The 26,160-nt window shown below is 37.2% G+C and overlaps 1 protein-coding gene across 4 annotated transcripts in view; it reads right to left on the bottom strand.

Annotated features, from left to right (window-relative positions):
- Positions 1-26,160, bottom strand: part of SBF2 (SET binding factor 2) — a 270,236-nt gene that overhangs the window by 44,988 nt on the left and 199,088 nt on the right. For all 4 annotated transcript variants that reach the window (XM_088145943.1, XM_088145944.1, XM_088145945.1 and 1 more), the window contains 6 exons: positions 20,302-20,370; positions 11,876-12,046; positions 6,316-6,578; positions 6,041-6,213; positions 5,733-5,806; positions 4,715-4,910 (listed from right to left, as the gene is read on the bottom strand). In XM_088145943.1, the coding sequence (XP_088002069.1) occupies positions 4,715-4,910; positions 5,733-5,806; positions 6,041-6,213; positions 6,316-6,578; positions 11,876-12,046; positions 20,302-20,370 (946 nt within the window). The remainder of the gene's footprint in view (positions 1-4,714; positions 4,911-5,732; positions 5,807-6,040; positions 6,214-6,315; positions 6,579-11,875; positions 12,047-20,301; positions 20,371-26,160) is intronic.

Raw genomic sequence — 26,160 nt, 5'->3', positions numbered from 1 at the left:
TAAAAAGGATTTCACCTGCTGTTTCATTTATATACAGTAACAGTGTTGACTACTTGTAAAATGTCCCTGAAAGTAAATTTCAAAAATGGGGTGTAACCAGTAGGTATCCACCTTATCTCAAATGCCAGGGGATACATACAGGAAAGCCTCCAGTATGATCTTAGCAAATGGTTATATTAATGTGCCATATCAATAATGCCATATAGCACATATACTTCCAATGGCTGCACCGTTTTCTTATCAACTTATTTATTAAAAGAGTTTCTTCTGTCTTTGAAAAAAACATATTTATAAACAGACAAGCCAGACTGTGTGTAGGGTCAAGACTACTGATCCTTACTATTTTTGTACCTTTACTTAATTTTGTACCCGTACTGTTCTGATATTTCCTGCTGCCAGGAAGTAGCCTTTTTTAGTGGGCTAAACTACACACCATCATCTAGCAGACAAGACAACAGGATGGGGATAGCTGCTTGTGGGATTTCCTGTCCCGTGTGTCAAAATAATCTGTCTGGATGTAAGCCCTCTGGCTTTGCTAGGTGGAATGCAGATGTCATTTATTGTTTCATCCCAGGCAAAAAATGTATTGTGGCTGCCTTGCTGATTAAGATGTAATATATTTCCTGCATTATTTTTAACAATTATTTGTTATGTCACATAAACTGTTTTTTTCCTAGCACATATTTGCTAAGCAGTGAACATCAGAACCACCCATGCCAATAGGAACTATCCCTATTATACTGAATGTAGAAATATTATTACATTCTCTCTTTCTAAGCACTGATGAAAAGTATTGATGAATCACTTCTACCACTGTTTCCATGGTGTCTAGAAATAATTGGAGTTTATTTTTATAAAACCCACAGAAACTGCATAATAGAATGTTTATCCTCAGAAAGGTACAGCTAATAATGTAATGCTAATCAAGGAATGCTGTTATTTTTCTTACACCTAAGATAAATGTTTTTGTACTTGTTCACATTAGTAGTTCTCATGGCATTTTGAAAGAGTATACTTTTATTTATTTATTTATTAAAAAAAATACTATATAGGCTCAAATTCTTTGCTCTACCAGGAGTGCAATAATGGTGGGTAGCACTCTGCCTAAATATTTAACACCAATTTCCTTGGCTGGTGTGGGTCTTCCGGGCTGTGTGGCCGTGTTCTTGAAGTTCTGTTTCCTAACGTTTCGCCAGCACCTGTGAGCGGCATCTTCAGAGTGCAGGAGCAGAGACAGGAGCCGTTCTCTCTGTGCCCAGAACTGCTCCTGTCTGTGCTCCTGCACTCTGAAGATGCCGCTCACAGATGCTGGCGAAACGTTAGGAAACAGAACTTCAAGAACACGGCCACACAGCCCGGAAGACCCACACCAGCCATTGTATGCCGGCCAGGAAAGCCTTCGACAATACACCAATTTCCTTGTTTTGTAACCAACCCCCCCCAAAAACAAAACAAAAAAAACCCTTTATCTTGTGAAAACATAAATATCAAGCTTTCATTTTCTTTTAAATAATGCAGTCAGACAAGATTTTTTAAAATCATCTGTAAATGATCTAAGCCATCATAAGCTAATACTATATATAAGTCTGAGAATGAAGGAACAGAAAGCCATTTTCTGTTATCTTGGTGCATATTTAACTGTCCTGAGATTAAAGAAATTGCTGCTGGCTAACAATTACTAGTTCTTCAATCATATATTTACTCAAATAAACACATGCTATGAGATGGCAGGCTCTTATTACAAAAGTGAAGTATCCAAAATGTTTTGTATGTGTGTGTGTGTGTGAGAGAGAGACAGAGAGAGACAGAGAGAGAGAGAAAGACAGAGAGAGAGAAAAGGAGAAAGAGAAAGAGAAGAAAATAAAATAGAAGAATCAATAGAAGAAGACCATATATCTAATGCATACAAAAGCAGCCATCCCAACTTAATATAGACCCAATAAAGCTACAATCTAAAATTTCTTGGACCAGGTAAAATTTTCCCTGGCACTGAAAATATGGCTTTCAGATATGGGCCTTCTTGTCAGTGCTAAGCAAGTCTCTTTTTTAAATAGTCACCTGCCTATCTTCATTTACTTGGAGCACATGGAGGAGAGCTTCTGAAAATAATCTTATATTTCAAGACATACAAGGTTTAAAGATCACCACCAATGTTTTGAACTGGGTCCAGAAAAAGACTTGATGTCAGTGGCACACTGACATCACATGATTGTATCCAACAATTCCAATTAGTAAACTAGTACTTTTTTTGGAAGTTTCTAAACTGTTTTTTAAGGAAGTTTCTGGAAAAGGTAATCAAGAAGACGATGGCTTCACAGATTCAGACATAGCTGAATGATATTGATTTTTAGTATCCATTTCAATTAGACTTTCAAACTATGTGATACAGTACTGAAGGCTTTGGTTGCCTTGGTAGATGACTTACAGCAGAAATTGGGAGGAATAAACACTGCCAAGTTCTGGAGCTCTTGGCAGCATCTGATAACATCGACTGTGATACTGTTCAGGATTCCCTAGAGGGATTGGGTTTACAATTGTTCTGATCCTTTCTGTTGCAATGTGTACTGAAGGTGGTGCTGGGAAACTGTTGTTCAAAACCTAGGATGTTGACTGATGGTGCCCCACAGGATGCAATTTCACTCCCTGTGCATTTCAATATTTACATTATACTACAGGGGAGGTCATCTGGAGTTGGAGTGAGGTGTCATCAACTATGCTGATGGGACCTAACTCCATTACTCTTTACTATCCAACTCAAAGGAATATCAGTACTTTTGAGTATTGAGGTTAAATAAAGGGCTAGATGAGTCAGAAAAAACTGAGATTAAATCCAGTTAAGACAAATAGAAAACTGAACTCGAGGCTTGAGATGCAGTCTATTTTGGATGGGGTGGTATTTCCCCAGAAAGAGCAAATTCAGGGTCTAGGAATAATCAGTTGGATTTGCAGGTGCACTGGGATGAGGAGTGCCTAGTGTGCCAGCTGCATCTCTTCCTGAGCCAAACAGGTTTGGTGGTTATCCATAGCTTGAATACAACCCATCAGTCAATCAAACAAGCCAATAAATGTATAAATTCCAAACTTAATTCAAAAACAGCTTTATCTACAACACACTGTAGTAAGCCAACTATTATGTTTCAACTGTATGTTTATCTGATGCTACAATATCTTTGTTGCTACAATTTTCTTGTACCAGACTGCAGCTGGTGTATTAGCCTGAACTCATATATTATAGGCTCTTAACCACTGACCTGTTTCCAATAACAATGATGGATCCAGTAATACTCATAAACTATCTAAATATTTCAAAGGGTTGTCCAGAAAGGTTCAACACTGCAAGTCCTGGCAATGACCTATTCATAAACCATATTTCCATCTTCACTGCATGAGCTTCAGTTTATCAGCCTTTATCCAGTCCATAATCCTAAGCATCCTACATCCTGGATAATCTCACCCAACAGATTCATGTAGATATTAAATACAATAAGAGTTAAAACTGAGCCCTGAGACATCCCATGACACTGCCAATGGAATGGCGCAATAATATTCCAGTAACAACTTCTGTGAACAACTCTCCAAATGTAAATAGGACTACTATAAAACACTGTCTCTAACTTCCAAATCAATGGCCAATCTAGAAAAGTATCCTCCATCTTGCTGTATCAGCAAAGGTCAACAAAAAACTTTGCATCTCAAAACAAGGTCTAAAGTTGGACTGAAATGGCTCTGGAAATGGGGCTATAATTCTTCATTGTATCTCAGTTTTCATTCAGATGCTCAAAAGGCACTCACCACTCCCTCCTCACATTTTTCCCTAGAACAACCTGAGAGGTAGATTGGGCTGAGAGAGAGTGACTGACCCAAAGACCCCAGTGAGCTTCTGTGGCTGAGGATGAAATAAAACCTGAGGTTCCCTGCTCCTAGTCCAATGCCTTAACCACCACACCAAAATAGCTTTTGATATATAATTGAATCCTTCAAAAATTGCTGCTGTGCTATAATTTTAATAGCTATAAAATACATATAAAAACCTATGTTGGTTTATGACCATAATAAATATTTTATTTTATTCTATTTTATTTGATATAAAAACCATGGCATTCAAGCCCCAGCACAACTAGACTAGACAATTCTTATGTATTTCTAATAATGGAATTTCACTAACCATGGCATCTAAGCAATTCTAGATAGGGATAACTTTACCTTCAGTTCTTGCAAATCTATCACAGAAAATCATAGATAGCATAGGGAGCATGTCCACTTTACAGACAGAACATAATAAACCTTTCACTATCAAGAAAAAATCCCCTGGATTTCATATTGGCAGAAAAGCTTGTTGTCATGGTGTAGGCTTGATAAGCACTGTGGAGTCTTTGGGGTTCTCTGAGCTTGGTTGTTTTCTTGCAGATGTTTCATCACCCAGTTAGGTAACATCTTCAATGCTCTGACCAACAACCAAGCTCAGAGAACCCCAAGGACTCCACAGTTCAACCCTGAGCTACACATATTCTCTTCTATTGATAAGTATTTAATTAACTGTAGAGATTACAGAAAGTTATCCTGATTAAAAGGTTCAGTTAAAAATCTTGATACAAATCCTACTTTTGTATGAAATGTATTTTAGAAACAGTATAAATGGAATGCAGGTTCAGATGTTAGCTTTCAGTGGGTTCTGGAAAGAACACTATTTTGACATTCATAACAAACATCATACCTAGTTGATCATGAGGTGTGCCTTTAAATACAACTCTGTATGTAGTAAGGAACAAAGCTCCTTCTGCAGGAAGAATGTGAGGGCCTCCAAGCAATCCTCCAGTTGCCTCCTCTCTGCCATCAGGATCCAGGAGCACACGAAGACCTTCACACACAAACTCCTCCCCTGGTAGCAAATCTGGTCGTAGAATCTTGGGCTGAACCCAAAGATAAGATTTGTTTTTTAAAATAAACGTGCAACATAATAAATACAATGCAGGTGTCAAATAATAAGTTTTGGCTGTGATTATTGCAACCATATTTTATGAACAATTCTAGCAAAGTTTAGCTTATTTTGAAGGGGTAGGACTGAAAGTGTTCTCTATCTGCAGATTCAGTGTAGCCTAGGAAGATTTCCATTCAAGAGCAATTTTTTTTTCTGTAACCGGTTTTTGCCTATTAAATTGAAAGAGATATTCCACCTACAGAGAATTTACAGTCCTCTGGGATAGGGTACTCAACTCCCTTCTTGATTTAAGAACCCTGTAAGAAGGGATAAAGTATATTGGTTAGGCAACCAGTGATGTGGGTCACTGCTTCCCCACTCTTAGAATGTTATAGATACTTTGGATCTCTTATCATTATTCATGATCAGAAGTCAACTGTTTACTAGTATCCTTCTGGGACTAAGGATAAGACAGAAGAGGTTTCGATTAGTTAATTATTCTTCAGTCTAAGGGGGAAAGCTTTATTGGCTGATTCAGGGGAAGGGGGTAGTACATAATGGATTTTAGACCAGCCGTGTACATACAATAGCAGTTTGTTTTTATTTAGAGCTTTGGCTGAGCTATTTTCTCTGGTTCGTATTTCACAAAATTATAACCAATCTGCTTATCAGTTGAAAGTATAAATTTTGGGGGCATACTTTTAAAAATTTCCAAATGTTTGCTGAAATAGATTAGAAAAAGGAAAATGGAAGCTGTCAAACTGGCTATATTCCCAATAGCTATAAAGCAGTATAAACAGCCTGAAATACTTGCCTTCTGTATTGGTGGCAACCTTCTACTTTCTCGATGGACAGCCTCCAGAGTCTCAATGTGCATTGCTACAATTCCTGGGAATAAACACCACCCCAAATGAACATAATACAGCAAAAGGAAAACAAACTAAAACAGTTTAGCTATTCTAAAAATTGCCTCCAGAAAACCCAGTATAGTTCAGCCATGACTAAAATTAGACTTACAAACTGAAAAGAACACACATGTATACAAATAAAGTATCTTTTCTGAGACAGTACAAAATCTCTCTCTCTGAGAAGGTTTCAAGACAAGAACATGGTTCTTCATACCTGGTATCATACAATGAAGACTTCGGACGTGGTCCTGTGTAACTCCACTTTCAGTACAAACCTTGTCTATGAATCTGGTAATGAAGCGCACCACAGCATTGGCAACATCATTATTCTCAGAATCCTCAAAACCACTTTCAGTATCATAGCTTTCTGCAACACTGCCTGCAATGCTAAGAAAGCAATTCCAGTAAGCTAAATCCATATTGGGGTGAGAAAAAAAATCACTCTGTATGACAACTAATTGTAATGATGGGGGAATTCTATTGACACACCTATTTGTGACAATGCTATTGCTTCCACTCTCCCAGTCTCCTGTAGCTGACATTCTTAACAGTTTGTTTTTACTGGTGTCCAGTGGCACTAACAGATATACCATGAGATTGGCAAAGTGAATTGCTTGGCTGAAGACCATGCTTTCTTCACTTTGTACCAGCTGTTGTTGAGTCTCTTTACTAAGTGTTGGCCACAGACGTAATTGCTCAGCTGCCAAGTCCATGGCAGTTTTTTCTTGTCCTTGGTCTTTGGAAATCTTCTCCTGGAAGAGAAAAATAGCCAGACATTATTATATTTTCAACACTTAAAATGTTTTTTCCCTTTAGAACAAGAGGCAAGAATCCAAATCACACCAAAAACCAATGTGAGAAAAAGTTAGAAACCTAGGCTGAAGACTCTGCCTTAAATACATTCAAGACATTGTGATGAACAATAATAAAGCCTAAACCACAATAAGATAACATGAAGGTTCAAAGGGAAGGAAAATGAGAAGGTGACTTGATACTGGAATGCAGCTTCTGTATCACTCCAACAATCAAGACCTTCACAGACAACAGACCTTCACAGGTAGAATCTTGCACTGCTCCAGGTCTCAACCCCAATCCTGCTTTCTCATCCAATTTGCCCTGGCTTAGGATATAACAAATCTGGAGCTATGTGCTATCCAGATTTTTTTCCCTCCAAATTTTCATTCCAATTTGTATACCTTTTTCCAATACATTCAAGATCAGACCCAGTGAAAGCATAACATCCAATACTATAAAAGAAAAAACTAAAATGTACTATCCAAATTATTTTTGACAGATGCCCAAAGAATAAATAGCAATATATGATTGTTAATAATGTTAACGGAATGGTGTATTCAAGTCTAATTTTCTTAAAAAGTTTCCTATGGAGTATCCTTCTTTGCCCTGTGATTTAAAGTTGCTGTTTCTTTATGAATGGCCTATGTTGGGAATGAAGTATTAAAAAATGGTATGATAAAATGGATGCAGAACTTCAAAGAACAGTGGAACAATAGGAAGAACTGTGCAAAAAAATCAATACAATTTACACCAAGCTACAATTTGAGGGAAAATTGGTACAGAATGTTTTACAGATGGCATATAACTCAATGATTTAACTCAATGATGGAAAATAAATGTTGGAAATGCCACAACAAAGAAGGAACATTTTACCATATGTGGTGGTTATGCAAAAAGACTCAAAAATACTGGAAAAAATACACCAAAACATCCAGAAAATTCTGAAAATAAAATTTGAATTAAAACCACAAATATTAGGTGTGATCCCAGAGAATATGACTGACAAAACAATTTATTAAGATATATGCTGATAGCAGCAAGAATCAATCTGGTACGATATTGGAAAAGAGAAACTTTGCTTTCAACACAGGATTGGAAGACTAAAATTGAAGAATATGCAGCAATGGAAAAATTGTATATATTCACAGCAGAAGTCTAACCAAATTCAAGCAGGAATGGTTGTCTTATATAAACATAATACAGAACAAGCCAAACTAAGACACTTAGAATATAGTTTTTGAAGAAAAAGAAACTGTTTTTAAAAAATAATAATCAAAATGATCCAACAGAAATGAGCAATAATTGTAAGTGTCTAAAGTATAGTATAAGTAGCAATTAGCAGCTGGGGAAAAAAAAGAGAGGGAGGCAACTGGAATGCTATTTTTTAAAAAGTTTTTTCATCTTGTTTTTTTTGTTTGTTTTGCCTTTTTCAAAAACGTCCTTTTAAAAAAGTCAATAACTATTTATTTATTTATTTATTTAGTAAATTTGTATGCCACTCATCTCCCCCAGCGGGTGACTCTGGGCGGCTTTTCATTTCAACCTTGCTCTAGTATAAAGATCATTTTATGTATGTACATATATTCTTATCCTTTCTATTTGTTTTTGCTTTTTTGCTGCTTGTTTAATTAATTAATAAAAATTTTTTAAAAAGAGAATGAAGTACTATATGAATAGATGAGCTGCATATAGCTATAAATAGCTTTTGTAGCACTGAAAAATGTTCACGTTTTCACCAGCTGCATTTATCACCCTCTGTAAACAAGATGGATGGCATGTAGACAAAATATACTGCAGACTTAAGAAATTAGGGCAAAGGTGTCTGGCAACTATCATTACATGACCTCATTTTTGTTAGGATAAAATAAAAGGTGTTCATTGTATATATATCTAGTATTCCAGACGTCTGCAGAATACTGGGAAAAGCTTCAAGGAGACACCTATGTTTGTTACAACTCTCCCCCAAGCAATTCAGCTGTTCTTCTCCATGCATATGTTTTCCACAACTGCTCCCCCCCTTTTTGCTCTTCTTCTCTATCTTTCTCTGACTATATATTTACAGTGATTTCTCTAGCCCTAGTCAGATGCTCTTAAAACCATGTCCTATGCCAACATTGCTCAAATGTTTCTCTTGCAGACATCTGTACATGAGCTGGGCTTGTGTGGAAGCCAACATATGTACAAATGTTCCCCCCTGCAGATATTTGCACATTCAGCTGCAGGAAGATTTCAGAGTGACATCAATGGGAAATAAAGCTTAACTGGAATGCTCCCGTTTTCAAAACAAATGAAAATGTGCTTGTTTACTGCTTTTGCTCCATGTTTGATATTCCATATAATTCAAGAGGCATGTGATTAACAGTATGAGGCAATATGATAGAGAAAACCTCCTCCTGTTACTCTCTATTGAGATGCAAAATCTCCCACTTTACAGGTTTACTATAATGGGAGATGTTTTGACTTATCATAGGTGCCCAGAACTTCAGTAAGTCAAATATCACTGGATAATTAAGACATGTCTCATTCCATCCCTCATTCCAATCTGAAGGCTGTAGCATACTTCCATAATGCAGCATTCCTATAATGTCTGCAATACATGTGCAGGCATATTATTGGCATCAACCAAGTTGCCCAAGGTGTATTCCTTTAGCCAAAGACAACCATATACCCACAGAAACATCAAGTATCATTCCAGAAAAATACAACTCAGAACTGTGACTTATGCAATTTCCCATACCAGAACCCAGCTTCCCCAACATAACTTTAAAGTTAAAAATAAAATAAAAACGTCTGAAAGGAGGGAGAAACACAAAATACTAGAAAGAAAAACATAACAAAACAGAAAGCAAGTGATACGACATGGCACAATGCACAAAACCACATCAAATAGAAATCAACTTAGGTTATAGCACTGACATGCCTTCTCAGTTCTGTGTTGGAAATCAGACTTCAAAGCAAGTCCATGAAAGGAGAAATAAATCTGCTTTAATCTAAGAAGGAATCTGTAAAAGCTGTAGCCAATGGAATGATTTTCATATCAGTTTTCTATCCATGTGCTCTTAAGAAGCATATAGGAAAGTGGCTAGAATTGATGCTTTTTCTTGGAATTTGAAATCAGATACAAAACTTGAATACAAGTTCAAGTTATAGAATTCTTGGTAATTCTATCAAACATATAGGAGACAGGTTCATGCAAGCTTGCCACTTATTTCTTCTTTCCACTAACATCCTTTTCTTATAGCCCTCCCCAAAAGGTGCTACTTTTCATTGTGTCCAAGGTGTATTCCTTTAGCCAAACACAACCATATACCCACGGAAACATCAAGTATCACTCCAGAATAATACAACTCAGAACTGTGACTTATGCAATTTCGCATACCAGAACCCAGCTTTCCCAACATAACTTTAAAATTAAAAAAAAAAAAATCCGAAAGGAGGGAGAAATACAAAATACTAGAAAGAAAAGTCCTTAGGGTGCTGTACTTCCTTCCTTCCTTGCCTATATACATATCTTGAGGAACCCCAGACATTTTTATCCCAGTTTTACTGATTACTCATACGATTGCTACTTATTTTGAATTCTGCACAGAGAGCACAAGTTTCTGGCTGGACACTCAGAATATTACTCATGACTCCAAGTAACTTTGGCAACTTCTGGAAGAAATCTACATTACTTACAACTGTGTGTGAATGTATAAGTGTATGAAGAAATTAGCAGAAGAGATCCAGAAATACTGTTGCTTTGGAATGAAGTAAAATGTGACACCAGAATTAGCCTTTAGTTTCCTACCTGAGGGCTTTTCCAAGGTCTAAGCGCATGCATATGACCACTTACTCATTACCGTTACAGGGAGAAAAATATTACTTTGGAAATGGCTTTGGCAACATTGATTCATAACGATAGAAAATCTAGTTTTCCTTTGGCTTGAACATTCACAAGAATTTCCATGTATTTATTTATTTATTAAATTGAACCTTTCTTCAATATCAAAGTTTTATCTGGGAGAACTCATTTGAAGAGAAAGAATTTATTTCTGCCAGAGAAAGAAACACATGGAGTAGTTACATATTGACTTCAAAAGTAGTAAAATAATCCTTAAATTGTAGGAATCTTGTTCATAATATTAACAATTTAATTATAGGACTTTTTAATAGATCAAGCATATTTAGTTTGATCTCATTATCTCCTAGTAATACAAGATTTATGGTGAAACATCCAGTAATTTATGCACACTCCTTCTCAGGAATGTTCACTGTTAATTTAAGAGAAAGCTGCCATGTGACCAAAGGCAGAATGATATGATTATAATCTAGAGTCAATTAATGGCACCAATCTTGTCTACATGGTCTTATTTCTATAATTTATTTCCAGTAACACTTCTGGAGGGATGAACAGTATATATTAAACAAACTTCCATTCATTATTACTGAAAAATCCTGGAGAATGGGTAAAGTACCAGGGGACTGGAGAAGGGAATATAGTCCCATCTTCAAAAAACAGAAAGCTGCAGGGAGTACAGAGCAGTCAATCTGACACTGACATCTTGGAAGATTCTAGATCATAAATTATCAGATATTTAAGCACTTTAAAAAGACTACAGTGAATACTAGAAATTAGTGTGGATGTTTGAAACAACATTCATAAATTATAGGAAGGCAGATTCCATCTTAGGAAAAATCACTGAATGTAAGACAGTTCAATAGTAGACTCAGTTATGTAGCAGATACTGAGCTCCCTTTTGCCAGATGTGTGCAAGCAGATAGACAGCCATCTGTTCAGGATGCTTTAATTTGGAATTCCAAGTTAAATGAGTAATGGGTTGGCCTAAATGCCTATTCCAATACAATTTTATGAACTGAGATCTTCAAAAACCAAGGGTTCATATCAGCAAGGGGATAGAAGAGAGTGAAAGGAAATAGTTTTCTGGCAAATGAAAGTATATTCATATAAAATTGGGTATAGCCCTAAGTTATAATTATTTTCTGAATGTGAATTAATATTTTTAGATACCCTTTATCGAGACTGAAATTTAAGTTGTTGTACTTGCATTTTAACCAATGGGAGGTAACCTATATTATTGACTTTCTAAGTTAACATTTTTATTGATTCTAGTCTACTGGTATATGAATAAATCTGAATTTCATCAATGAATATCTTCAGTATTAGCAATTTCTCTTGATTGAATGCCAAATGCCACAAACACAGATTTAGCTTCTTTTTTTAATTGGTATTTCATATTATTGTTTCACTTACCTTTTGCTTTAAGTGTTGTGGATGATTGTCTTCCTTAGTTGAAAGATACAGAGAACGAATCTGATTCTCCACATCACTATAAAAGGTTGTTTCCCAGAACTGCTGGTTAGCCCATATTGGGTGGTCTTGGACACAGGTATATGCAAACTGATTGACTCCAGGAGCTAATTTCTGAAAGTGCAATAAGTCATCAGAGTAATTTTACCAAACAAGAACAACAATGCATTCAGTTTGCAAGAAGCAAACATTATTAGAATAGATAATTTCAGTGCATAGCAAGATAAATAATGCTAACAATGCTTGTGCTTTGATAATATCTGTATGGACCTATCTTTTTTAATACATTTTGTTAAAAAACCAAAGGGGAGGGAAGATCACGCATAAATCTATTTCTTTCTAGACCTCTTACAAAAACCTTACTTTCTATCTTGAATTTCCACTACTGTAATAGGCAACATAGAAGTGCCTATTTGATCTGGCCTACAATGGGCTTTCATCCAATGCCCTACTTATACTGATTCCAGAAAAGGCCATGTCTGAATTTAAACAGACAGTGCATGGTTCACACTTACAAAATAAGATATCTGAAACTTTATATCACTGCTACAGAGACCTTGGAGATTTCCCTTATGCTATCCCTAAACATTTTTATAATACTTTTGTTTCTCAGAGAAGGTACTCTATTTGTGAAGGTCATAAAAGGAAAATTTAATAACATCCCTTATCAGAAATGACTATGCATGTGATCAGAAATAGAAGTTGTCACAAGGTTTAATTAGTGCAATCTCCACATAGCCCAGAGTATGGAAAAGTATTTATTTATTTCAAAATTCCATGCAATACTTTGGGATGAAAAATGAATGCAGTCAGAGTTCTGTGCTTTCACTAGAATTCTGACAGTGCAGTTTCTCTGAAATTATAATTCCTTAATGTTCCATTTAATAATAATAATAATAATAATAACAACAACAACAACAACAATAAAAAAACAATATCTGGGGCACCACTTGAATGCCATCGGCATTGACAAAATCACCATCAGCCAATTGTAAAAGGCAGCTTTACTTGGAACAGCTTATATCCTGTGATGATACCTTTAACACCATCAGACAACAACATCTGCCTATCCCAGGTCCTTGGGAAGGACTCGACAGGTGGATAAAAATGCCAAATCCAGTCTAAACATTTGGCTGACTGTGCAACCAACCATAATAATAATTTCTACTCTAGAAATAGCTAATACTAATTCAGTGTCCAGGAACATTTATTCATAGAACTGTTGAAAACAATGTGTGTATTACTGCCACTCAGATTACAATAGTTCCATAAAATTTTGACTTTGACTACAGATACCTCATTTGTAACATTGAAGAAAGAATAAGAGTGCATTCTATGGTATACAGCTTACTATCAATTCCATTCTATGGTATACAGCTTACTATCAATTCCATTTTCGAATGCTTTCATGAGAAATAATACTAGCTGGATGCCAAAGCTTTTCTTATGGAATATATTTAACATAAAATTAGCTATAGTAGCTGATGCAAATTATCCAGAACCTACAATAAACAAAAATAAGGGTTTGATATTTGTATGAAATTTTTTTTTCTAATATGTTTCTGTTTGCAGAGTCCACTTTAACAAATTACCAGGAGTTTTTGGGTTCTAGCAGTATATAAATATGAGAAACAAACATACACAAACCATCCTTTCATTCACAAACTGCTGTTTTCATAGGCACACATACACATACACCATGTCACAGTGAGATAGACTGTGCTTGACAAGCATGTATTTATCTATGTTTATTCTAAGCCCTGCTGAATTCAATAGTTCTTATCCCCAGGTTAGAATGCACTGGCATCTGCATGTTAAGAATAGATTTGTATGGACTAGTTTATTCCATGCAAATTGGGATGGAAACTAGGGAAGTGGCCCTTGGGTTATTGAGCTATTTCCCCCTTTATGACTGCAAAAAGGAAACAAGTTGATGAAAGCTTTTGTAGTTGTTTGAATGCCTGCTGAAATCCATACATGTTTACTCTACAGTAAACTTCAATGAATAAAGTGACTTTTACTCCCATGTAGAAGTTCCAATCTGAGAATTTCTAATCTACTGTGTATAATCATCTTGCTAGTATCATTCTCATCTTGTACTTTCCATTTGTAGAGAATGGAAGTCTGCTGTAGAGAGCCATTCTATACATAAAGGCTCTCCACCAACTGAGGGTTTGGATTTTCCAGAGTTCTCATTTGCACGCAAAGCCTCCATAGATAGAGAAGACTCTCCTCTGCAGATACACACCCTCTATAAAAGATGACAGGCTAAAGAGCTTATTTCATCTGTTGATGCAAAGGCAGTGCTTTCTCCCCTCTCTTATCTCCATTTTACCCACTTGGGTACCCACTTCATTATTTGCAACTCCTGTTTATTATTTTGTTTTCAATAGATTTCCAATTCAAAGATAATGTGGTGGGAGGAGAACTAATATCCCTTTCAGGCAAATATATAGTGAACAATACTGCATAGTGTTTTGTTCCCACCAGTTCCACAAACCACCTAGTTTGGCTGTCTTCTTCAAAACCATATGGAACTTTAGACAAGGATTCCAGGCACTATCTATCAAAATACAAGTCGTCAATGAATAAAGAATCACTATGTTACGTTGGTGTACCTCTGTAAAAATATCCAAGTTATGTAACATTACTCTGTGCTACAATAAAACCTAATCTTCAAACTATTCTGTTTAACCTTTCTGATTATATAAGTTTCATTAAATAAAACAAGGATGAGTGCCATTCAGTGAAGCTTAGATGCGACCAGCAGAGGGCAATAGATTTCTGTGGAAAAAGTACATGCTATATCTATGTTAGGACAGCCTAATAAAACAGTGACTCTTCCTTCATCAATTGAAAATAAAATCAGTTTGATCTCTGGACAGCAGGTTTACAAAGAAATCTTACACTGCCAGCAATACCCCCCTGGATCCTACATAGGATACATGGGACAAACTTTGTGCAAAATAATTAATGATCACAAATTTGACATCAGGACTCAAAACAAGGACAAGATAATATCAGCATTTCAACTTGCCATGACACTCTAGGGTAGACCGCCAAGTGAGTGTTTTGGAAAAATGGGATTTTAACTCCACCACTGAGTGAGAGATTGCTAAACCCACATACATGAAAAGGTTTCAGGCAATCTCAAAAGGTCTCAGCAAACACACTGAGTTTTTAACATGTTCCAATTGTCAATCAATAAGGTGCTGGTAGTCTGTCTCACATGTAAACTGCATCTGCATAACCAATCTGCCTTCCCCTCACTTCCCCACCCCCACCTAGCCTCACTCCAATTTAAATCCTACATCAGTCTAGCCGATCTATGCATCTGTTGAAGTTGCAGCTCACAAAGGCATAAGCACATAAAATGTGTTGGAAAAGTGTTACCAAGCTCCTGATTTTTTGAGCAGGTATGGAACAGAAAGCTGAATGCGGTAAGAGTAGTATATGACGAAAGTGAAATATGTGAGAATAAATTGAATACTTAATTCAACACTGAACAGGGAGTCAGACAAAATCATGCAATCTTCTCATGAATTTATGGATAAGTAGATCAGGAATGTTTATGGTGAAGTTAGAGGTGGTGTTGAGCAGGGTTATAAATGTGTGTGCACTTTTGTATGCAGATGAAGCTGTGTTACTGGCTGAGAACTTAAATGATTTGCAGTACATATTACATACTTTAGTGGAATAATGAATATGGACCTGAAAATTAATATGTTAAAGACCAATGTAGTTGTGTTTAATAGGAAAATTAAGCCATTTATTTATTTAGAAGATGTATGTGGTTGCCCATCTTACATGTGAACAAACTCTGGGTGGCTAACAACAGAAAACCAAACAATATAATAGAAAAGACACAAAATTAAAATAATCACAGCTCAGGTGCCATAACATTCAATCTCATATACCATACCTATATTGGTGTGTAAGTTATTGCAAGTTATACATAAATTGTGAAAATTAAAGCAAGTAGATGAGCTTATGTACTTTATTAATTTATTTATTAAAGATGGGGAAACGGGCGAAGAAATGTTAAGACATGTAAGCATTCATAGAAATGTAGTTGGTAATATATGGTCTGTAGTGAAGAATGAATATTTATTGAAAACAGTAATGTATCTTTCACTTTGTTACATGGGCATACCTAGAGAAAGATAAGTTGAATGAGCGGGAACTTATTACTTAAGAAGTGTGTGTGGGTAAAGGAAGAAGAAATAGGGTCAAGTAAGAATATGGAATGAATGAATATGGACTGAATACAAAAATGAGTGACCAATATGAAATAAGTATATGGTTTGGTCATATAGAGAGAAATGAATGAGGATTGAATCACACACACACACACACGAGTCAATGAAACAAGAGGAAGAGGAAAACTGAGAAAGTTGTAGTTGGATCATGTGTTGTGATATGGTTCATGGGGTCACAAAGAGTTGGACATGACTTAACGACTGAACAACAACATGTGCATGCAAAAGTCTATATATGTTCACGTCCCCAACCATTACACCTCAACCATCACCATAAGCATTCCATATACAAATGCACATATGTGTACACACATAGAAAAATATAAGACAACTTAGGGGATATCACACATCCTTGTCTCACTCCATACTCACTCCATACTATTTGCTAAGCCTTCAATTTATTGTCAAGTATGCTTTACAAAAGGTAATGTATGAATTAGAATAGTGATATGGTGGAAGAAACAACGGTTTGCAAGGACTGAAAGGCATAGAAAGGTGAATTATGTTGGTATGAATTACATTTAATTAGACTTCATCTCTGTTACATCCTGCTTTCATTATTTTGTTTGCTACTGACATTCTTTGACTGCACTTTGCTTATCTCAAAACAAAATATTGGATTATCACAAAAAATATTGTGATTGGTTATGTATGGTATATATGCATATATATATAACTATAATCTCTATTACCTTCATATAATCTGAAAGCTTTCCTTTTACCCTGTATTTCCCCAGTCCTAGCTCTACTAGACTACAATGAATGCTAGGTTTATTATTTTGATAGCTTCTTGAGGTAGTTCCATGGTGGTCAAATTTAACTTGTAACATATATGGACAGTGTTAAATAACATTAGAGATGTTCAACCATAGTATTTGGGTCCAATATGGAAAAACAATCCTTTTCTTTAAGAGGTGATAAAATTGTGTGGACTGATGTAAACATTAGGGCCTTAATCTCTTAATTATGGATCTTATGTGCATCCCACCACCACTCCCTCCAGGTCTCACCCACCGGCCTTGGCCATAGTTATTGTCCATAGAAGGCAAATGTTAACTAAGATTATAAGTGTTGACAGTCCTTTGTCTATCAAGATTTTAAACCAATTTGAAAAAATATTTTGAAATCCTGGTTAATATAATGTCAGTAGAATATTTTAAATGATGATTAAGGCTGGTGAGAAAAGTATTGGTCAGTTCATACAAGAAAGGAGGGACTGGTAGAAGAAAGCACACAGTTTTATAGCTTGCTAAGAATCCTTCAACCACAGCAACCTGCAAATTCAGTCCTCTGCAGTTTTAGCCTCAGGAAGTTGTGGCTTCCAAGTTTCCTTAAGAAAATGTAACCAAAAAAAGTCATCCATCTGATGAGTACAGATGACTTCTTAGACATTCCCTGGACATAAACGGTGTATGGATTTAAAACCATCAGCTTCATTCAAGAACAGGCAGGGCTGCTTTGTCTTTGTGTGCTTCATCTCTGTTAAAAAATTCTGTTAAAATGCTCTGTTCAAACACAGCCACAGATTTAGTTTAAGGAAGATAACAGCAGTAAGTCTGCTCTCATGTTGATTAAACCCTTCTGAACATGTAAAAACTGCAAATTGGTTAGAAATGGTGCATAATATTTCATTTTCTATTTCTATGAGAATACTATCTGTATGAGAATACATAACCAATCAAATTGCATATTCCAGCAAAACTAATGGGACCATAAACGTGTTACATTAAAGTGGGATTTAAAGGGCAATCCAATGTGAATTTATGTATAAGTTCTATGTGTTTCATAAGATTTGCTCTGTAGTGTGTGTCAAACTGCAACCTTGGTCATGATTATTAGAATCAATGTCTAGTTATTGAACTAATCCATTAGATACAGCAGTGATCATAATTTTTTTTTAAATGTTGAAAAATCAGAGTATGTTTAATGCACTCAGTACAATAAGCAGATGAGGAACATGCTAAACTACACTTCTTCTTCCCATGCTGATTTATAATTTGCAAAGCTAAGTATGTTCTCACTCACCACAGGAAAATACTCAAACAAATCTGCATATGAAACATTTGTAGTTAGCTTCCTATATTCTAAGAAGAGTACAAGGATTTCCCCCAAACTGCTTGAAAACGTTAGAAGTGATTTAAAACTGCACAGCTATAGAATAGTACTATCAGTCAAGAATTAATACATCTTCAACCAAAAAGACAGGGAACATAAAACTCAAGTACAAGTACTTATTATTGATACTTTAAACAAATTCCAGTTGTATTACTAATGGTAAACAGAAACATTGTTTTCTGCACCAAAGATTAAAGTTGTTTATTTGGACAGGACATTTTTACATGTACAATGAAGAATGCTTCCCCTGACTTAAATGAATCACATTCCTCTGATTACTTAGACCAGTAACTGAAAATTTAGTTAATGGGAAGATGTTTGTCGCTAATGTATTGTAAGACTTTTGTGATGATTGCTGCTGAACAACTCTACATTTTTTCCAGGCCACAAGTATGAACCCAATATACTGACTTGCTCATGAATTTAATGCTGACATCTATGAGCCCATGAACCTCTACAGTCATATCCTGTCCTGTCAAGTTTTGTCAGAGTCTAGTCATAAGATATTCAATAAAAATTGGATTCTTACTGAACATCAACAAGAACCACAATATATTAAAAATATACATTCTCTTTAGGTATTTCAACTAAATGTTCACATTGCCATAAGTTAAAGTTCTATTAGTCTTTGGCTAGAACTTTATCTAAAGCTATATGGATAGCCAGTTAAAATATTCACATTTAGTGACAAACATCAGGACTGCTTAAACACAGATTGTTAAATACCTTAGATAACAATTTACCTAAGTCAAGTCATTGTGAAAGGAACATTAAAAATCCCAATATTTGTCTCTAGACACCATTTTTTAAAAATGTTACTGTTTTAAATTTAAAAACAAATTAAATGGGAAACTAGAAGCCAAACTATACTTTGATGCATGTAATTATCCTCTTTTGACTTGCGTTGACTCCTGGAGATTGCCTGGACAAGTCTCTGCAGCTTTCTTAGCAAGATTTCAGAAGTGGTTTGCCACTGCCTTCTTTCTATGGCTGAGAGAGAATGACTGGCTCTAGGTCACCCAGTTGTTTTTGTGCCCAAAGTAGGACTAGAACTCATGGTCTCCAGTTTCTGGCCTGGTACCTTAACCACTATACCAAACTGGTTCTTAATCATCCTCTACCAAACTCTATATTTCCAAGATCCATCCATCATGATCTTTGGAAATAAAATAGTTGCATTCAGCCCAGGGCTTTATTTGGAAGTGTAACCACCTACTTAGAACAGAGACAAAGTTGGGGGGAATAATCTGGGGAAGGGGGCTAGAGGAAGAGATGGGGAGTATCATCATCAATTTGTGTTTTGATAATTCATTTTTTGTGACTGGCTATGCCAATGGCATAATAATTTTATAAGGGTGCCCATAATATGGTCTACAGTTATATCCTGGACCAAAAAGATTAGAGACTCCTGATGTACAATTTTGTCCTAATTTTATTATTTTGAAACTATGAATTTACAGCACTTCTTTAATTTCTATTGCCGTTTAGATTTATGAGACTTAACTGGCATTTGAAAGAAATAGATTAGAAATGTCAAAACTAATTATAAGTAGAGTATAAATGGAATACAGAAGGGAAGATTCTTCCTTCTCTATAACACTTTGTCATACACAGTAGGGAGACACTGAAGGAGAGCAGTATAATCACAATAATCCTTCCCCACAGTTCTCAATCTACATAGAACACAAGGAAACAAATGGGTAGAATGACTCTAATGGATGTCTAATGCTGCCATGTCAAATTCAATGTGAAATTTAAACCTCATCATTCCAGCTACTCTTTGGCCCTTAATGCCCTTTAGGGTCACACAATACTGGAAAGGCAGAAAACACAACAGTATCAGAAGTAGAATGAGAGGTTGGGCTGGAAGAGAAAGGGTCAGAAAAATAAGCTGAACAAGCTCTGGATGAGACACTCTCATAATCTTCATCCTTTACATAATCTCAGTGCAGTTATAAAAATATATATTCTAATTCCTAGAAAAACACAACTTACCCTATAAAAAGCAGTCGTTAATGGCAGTAATGCTGCAGCAATGTTGTATTCCTCTGAAGATGAACAATCCTTCAAGTTCATAAAAAAACAAAAAAGAGAATGTCAGCAAGTTGTAATTATTAATTGAAATGTTTCAAACTTTAATTAGGAGGCTCATCCTTAGAGATTGTAACCCAAATCACACTTGATCATGATAGAAATAAATGAAGCCCTTGATATCGTTTTAAATAAATCTTGATATAGAACAAAAGAGAAATTTAAAAAAACATTTCCCAATTAAAGAGATTTATATATAGACCCTTTCTGGAGAAAAACTGCAGGAATAAATTAGTTATATATCCAAGCACAATTGGTATCAGTGTCCAATCCCTTGAACTCAATTTAGTGTAGATGTATAATCTTTCAATGAATACTTTCCCCAGTTATCCATATTACCTGATCCAGCCTGTGATACCCAGCACATAGTTATACTGGGATACCTGCAGTTTGGCTCTGGGGAGAACTGATATACCTTTTCTACTTGAGACAGAAATACCTTGCTTGAGAAGAAGAATTACAACCTGTTTATTTTTCATACAGGGAAAAGAATGGGACTTAGAAAATATGAAGCCCTGTGACATGTGTTCAATAACACCAAGATAAAAATATTGTCTAGTGTTCTATTCTTCCCCTTCTAGGAAAAATGTAGATATTTAAGCAATGCATTTTTGAATATTAACCATTCAATCACTCAATCACTCAATCAACCAATTTATATAACTGCCCATCTCACATACAGTATGTGATTCTAAGTTGGCATGTTCAGGCTATAAGCAGTTCTTGAACCTATACTGTGATATCTAAGATATATATTGAAGATCTAAGGTATATTAAAATGTATTAAAGATACTTAAATATATTAAAACCAAACTTTTTGGCCTGTTCAAGGAAAAAGAGAAATGATAAAATAAAATGCCTGTTACAATGCTTAGTGGTAAAATCCTGCAAACATAAATGATTAGAGTCTGTGAGGGCTATATCAGCCAAGGTCAGAAGCTAACAGCCTGAAAGCAGACTAATCCATTGCGACGACAGTACACGGGAGTCTACTGTTGTTCCTGCCCAAAACCAAGAAGACTTCAGCCTGTTATCTAGAGGCTGGAGAAAGAAGTACAGCAACTGAACCTTGGTACTCCTGTTACTTTGGCTTGCATTTTTTTTCATTTGGCAGTTGCTGGGTTCTTTCTTAAAGGCTTTTCTAGTTCTCGGAATAAGCATACCCATTTAAGCTGATCCTTGAATCTCTGCCTCTGAGGCTTCTGGTTTTAGTATTGGCTAGTAGAAGGCTAACATGGTCGCTATCTGAAAAATCCATTTTCCAAAGAAAAAGGGTGGCTGATTCCATCTGGTGGAACAATTCAGTTATATGCTATATAGCAGCTAGCATGAGTGGCTTTATTCTCCTAAACATGCATATCTGTGCATGTCCATTCAACATGCATACACAACTGGGCAAGTAGCAGGCAAGGGGAAAAAAAGCCCAGTGGCCCTTAGCCACTTGCATATTTAAATAATAAAACAAAATCAAGAGGAACTGGCAATGATTTTCAGAGGAAACTGAGGATAGGACTCATGTCAGTCTTGATAGAAGGCCCCAAGACTGCTTTTTGCAGCATCTGCTTGCAAACAGCCATTTCAAAAACATGTCCAGTTTGACTCTACGGAGGGTGAAGATTGCACAAGTTGCTTTCGCAAACCTGCTTTCAGATCTCAGCAAGAATTATTGTGTTTTGACTTGCTATTACAATAATTATCCATCAAAAATATGGTTGCTGTCAACAATTAGGACAACATACTGTTGAAAAGCAACAAGAAAATAATGATGAAAACGAATGGACTGACTTGTTGCCTTGGTCTGAGCTTTTGACAAATTAAGATATACAGAGAAAAAAGAGATACCTTCTACTTTCTAAGAGAAGCAATCAAGATATTTTGCTACCTTAGCAGAAGGACAAAGATGAATCTTACTCCAGTTATGTAAATTGCTTTGACTTGAACTCAAACTTTAACAATGTCAATGGAAGAGCACCCTCTAACACTCCAGAGGACAGCAGAATAGTTTAAGGGAGGACACAGCTCAGAGGAGGTTGTATGATATATACTATTCTGACTTCTGATCTCTTCCTGGTGCTCCCTAGCTCCAAACATTTGTTGCTTGAGAAATCAGTCTCATTAAATGGTTATACAGGTAGTCCACTTAACAATGGTAATTGGGACCAGCAACTCCATTGCTGAGTGATGCAGTTATAAAGCACAATGTCACGCAACCGCGTCAACTTATGATGGCAGTTACGGCAGTCTCAGTTGCCATTGTTAGGTGAATCCCATGTGGTCATAGCATCTCACGGTCACGTGATCGCCATTTGCAACCTCCTGTCAGCTTCCCCATTGACTGCTTATCGGAAGCTGGCTGTGAAGGTAGCAAATGGTGATCACATGACTGTGGGATGCTGCAACCATGGTAATTGTGAGCTGGTTGCCAAGCACCTGAATCGTGAACATGTGACCACAGGGACACTGTGATGGCTGCAACTATGAGGAACAGTCATAAGTCCCCTCCTTCAGCGCCACTGTAACTTCGAATGGTCGCTGAACGAGGATTACCTGTGTATGTTTAAAGCATTAAAAAGTTAAAGGCCTCAATATTCCTTTATATTAAATTGTGACTCTAAAGTAAACAATAGTAATGTTTTAACCATAGCTTCTATTTATTATGTTAACATGAAAAATAGCATTTTAAACAACTGTCCACCTATAAAATTATTCCTTTAATCCATAATTGTGGTCCTCAGTGTGCATCCATAGACGACAGTATGCCCATCATCATCATCGTCGTCATCATCCCTTTTAAATAAACAACGAAGGGAAGCTACCATGGTGCTAGGCTAAGTGCTAGTTACAAAGCATAATCTGTATTTCCTATAAATACTTCTGGGCTGATATAAATTGCAGGGGCATTCTTAAGAAATAAGATCTGGGGACACGGAAGCCAGTGTTTTATGTCATGGTACACAGGTTGCCCCTGTTATCTACACTCTGTGTATCTGCAACTGGTAATCAAAGAGAAGACCACGATATACACATAAAGGTTTGGGGCATCTATGGTTTTAGCCTTGATCTTGTTACTTCCTGCATGAGCAAAATGATAGACAGGCTTTCTGCATGTGAAAAGTACATTTTTCAAGGGTTGGGGGGATTCTCTGTGTAATATACGTGTATTTGCTCCTCTTTCTCCTTGCTCAGTATCAGGCCTTTGAGGTAGGTCAGGTCAAGAAACAGATACCGGCTGGATTCCAGGAATGATACTTTATTGTTGTAGAGTATGTTAACAGAATTTTGAAAGCCTACCTAAAATCTTCACTGCCTCCTTTTAAAGACAACAAGGTCAAGTGAGTCTGTTCTGATTCTCTTTCTCATGTTTTCTGTTTCCCAGGGCTGAGCAACCATTTCTCCTCTCCCACCACCTCTTACACCTTCCCTACACTTGGGCACAGCAGATCTTGCTGGGTCAGTCCAGTTGCCAGGCTTCTTGAGGATTCTTTGCAGCAGCTGGCCTTTTTCTTGGGACTGATTCACTTGGCTGGTGATGGAGGGAGTCACCTTGCTCATGTAACGGGGCTCATGCTGGCATCTCTATTCCACGTGGTTCTTTCACAGTCTAAGTGGAGAGGCCTCTTGATCATGTAGCCAGTTACCAATGATTCCCAGTCTGCTTTGCAGCAATCAGAGCAAGCTATGAGCAGCCTGCAGGCAGCACTAGCAACCAGTAGTGTGATTGAAAGGCCCCACTGGACACAAAACTATTTGTGGCAAACTCTCAATCACTCTGCTAGGTGGTAATGCTGCTCATAGGATACGTGTAGCTTACTCTGAACGTAAAGAGTGGTTTGCAAGCAGCACTAGTGTCCAATGGTTTGATCAAAAGACCCTTCCACTGGAAATGTGAAAGAGCCACATAGAGAGAAAAGCCAGTTTGACCCATAGGGTGAGAGCAGGACAACTCCTTCCATCACCAGTTACTGCAAAGAGGAAGAAGGCCAGCTGCCATAAGGAAGCCACATGGGGGCTAGCAACCAGGTTGGCCCAGTGAGATCTGCTATGACTGTCCAAATGGAGGAGCAAATATAGGTATTTTGCACAGATGATTGCTATAGTAGGAAGTGCTCCTGGGAGGATGAAGAAGACCATCTAATTTCCCAACTTCCATGGATTCAAGATCTTGTTATTTTTCAATGTAGTTATCTATGGGTTTATGGTGGAATGGAATCCACATAAAAAACAAAGGCCACATGTGTGGTTATACTGTGATTGGACATACTTGTGAAGGCAAATATTTGTGAATGTGTCCATAACCTATTGTTAAATGTGCTCACTCAAAAAGGTGGGGACCATAAACAACCATGTCAAAATATTAAAATGTTCCCAAAATTCCATAAGGCTAAAGCTTTTAGCAATTAGGCTGAATTTTTGTTATAATTATTTATAACAATAATAATTGTTTTGAGCATTTTGGTGTAAATGTGGAAATACTCAGAGACATAGAGAAATACACTCCTCTGCTCTTATTGCATCCACAGAATGCCGCCTGGCGGCCCTATTTAAAAACATCTGATCTCTTTTGGGAAAAGTGGACCCAGTGATCCACCTACAGGGCCACGCAGAGGAGTTCTCTGGGCATCTGGAGGATAAAATCGCTTGGATACGTTCCCAGTTGGATATCAAGCGTGTGGCATGGCCTGTGGAGATGCCTGGGATACGTACTTACCCTGTTATCTGGGATCCTGTTGGACCTGAGCAAATGGACAGGGTCCTCCAGGCTGTAAATGCCATCACCTGTCAATTAGTTCCATGCCCCTCCTGGCTGGTTAAGGCAGCTCAGGAGGAGATGTGTGGGTGGGTCCAAGCAATGGTGAATTCATCCTTGAGGGAGGGAGGGAGGGTTTCCAGCAGCCTTTAAATAGGCGCTGGTGTGCCCCCTCAAGAAATCATCGCTGGATCCCATTGTACTGGACAAAATTTGTCCAGTCTCCCACCATCTCTGGAGGGAGTGGGATGGGGGTAGTGCATCCACCATTGCTCTTCTTGACCTCTCAGTGGTTTTTGATACCATCGACCATGGTATCCTTTTGGGTTGGCTTGGGGAGTTGGTGGTGGGTGGCCAGTCAGCTCAGGGAGTTGGTGGTGGGTGGCACAGTCCTTCCTCCAGGGCCAGTCCCAATCGGTGTTGATAGGGAGTGAGAGGTCCAGCCCACAGCCCCTCCTTTGTGGGGTGCTGCAGGGTTTGGTATTTTCTTCGCTCCTTTTTAACATCTACATGAAACCACTGAGTGAGATCATCTACCACCATGGGATGAGGTAGCATCAATATGCAGATGATGCCCAATTATACATCTCCATCCCAGGTGATTTGAGTGATGCTGTGACTATCCTTTTGCAGTGCCTGGAGGCTGTGAGGGCCTGGATGGGGAACAACAGGCTTCAGCTGAATCCTGGTAAGATGGGATGGCTGTGGGTTGGGGGCTCCTCTGTATCCAGAAGTTTACTATCTTTGGTTCTTGATGGGGTTGCATTACCCCAGACAGAGCTGGTGCATAATCTGGGGGTCATCCTGGACTCATGACTCCTGCTCAAAGAGCAGGTGGCAATCGTGGCCAGGACAGCCTTTGCTCAACTACATGTCGTGTGCCAGTTACAACTTTTCCTGGATCGGGAGGTCCTCCTGTCAGTCACTCATGCCCTGGTCATCTCCCGTATAGATTACTGCAAAGCGCTCTACATGCGGCTACCCTTGAAGAGTATCCGGAAGCTACAGGTGGTTCA

Source organism: Python bivittatus, unplaced genomic scaffold (assembly GCF_059951505.1).
Source record: "Python bivittatus isolate LINGU-HERP-01145 unplaced genomic scaffold, Pbiv_v1 ctg000480_np1212, whole genome shotgun sequence".
Taxonomy (NCBI): domain Eukaryota; kingdom Metazoa; phylum Chordata; class Lepidosauria; order Squamata; family Pythonidae; genus Python; species Python bivittatus.
The sequence above is the reverse complement of the archived record's forward strand: the minus strand, read 5'-3'. Positions and strand labels throughout refer to the sequence as shown.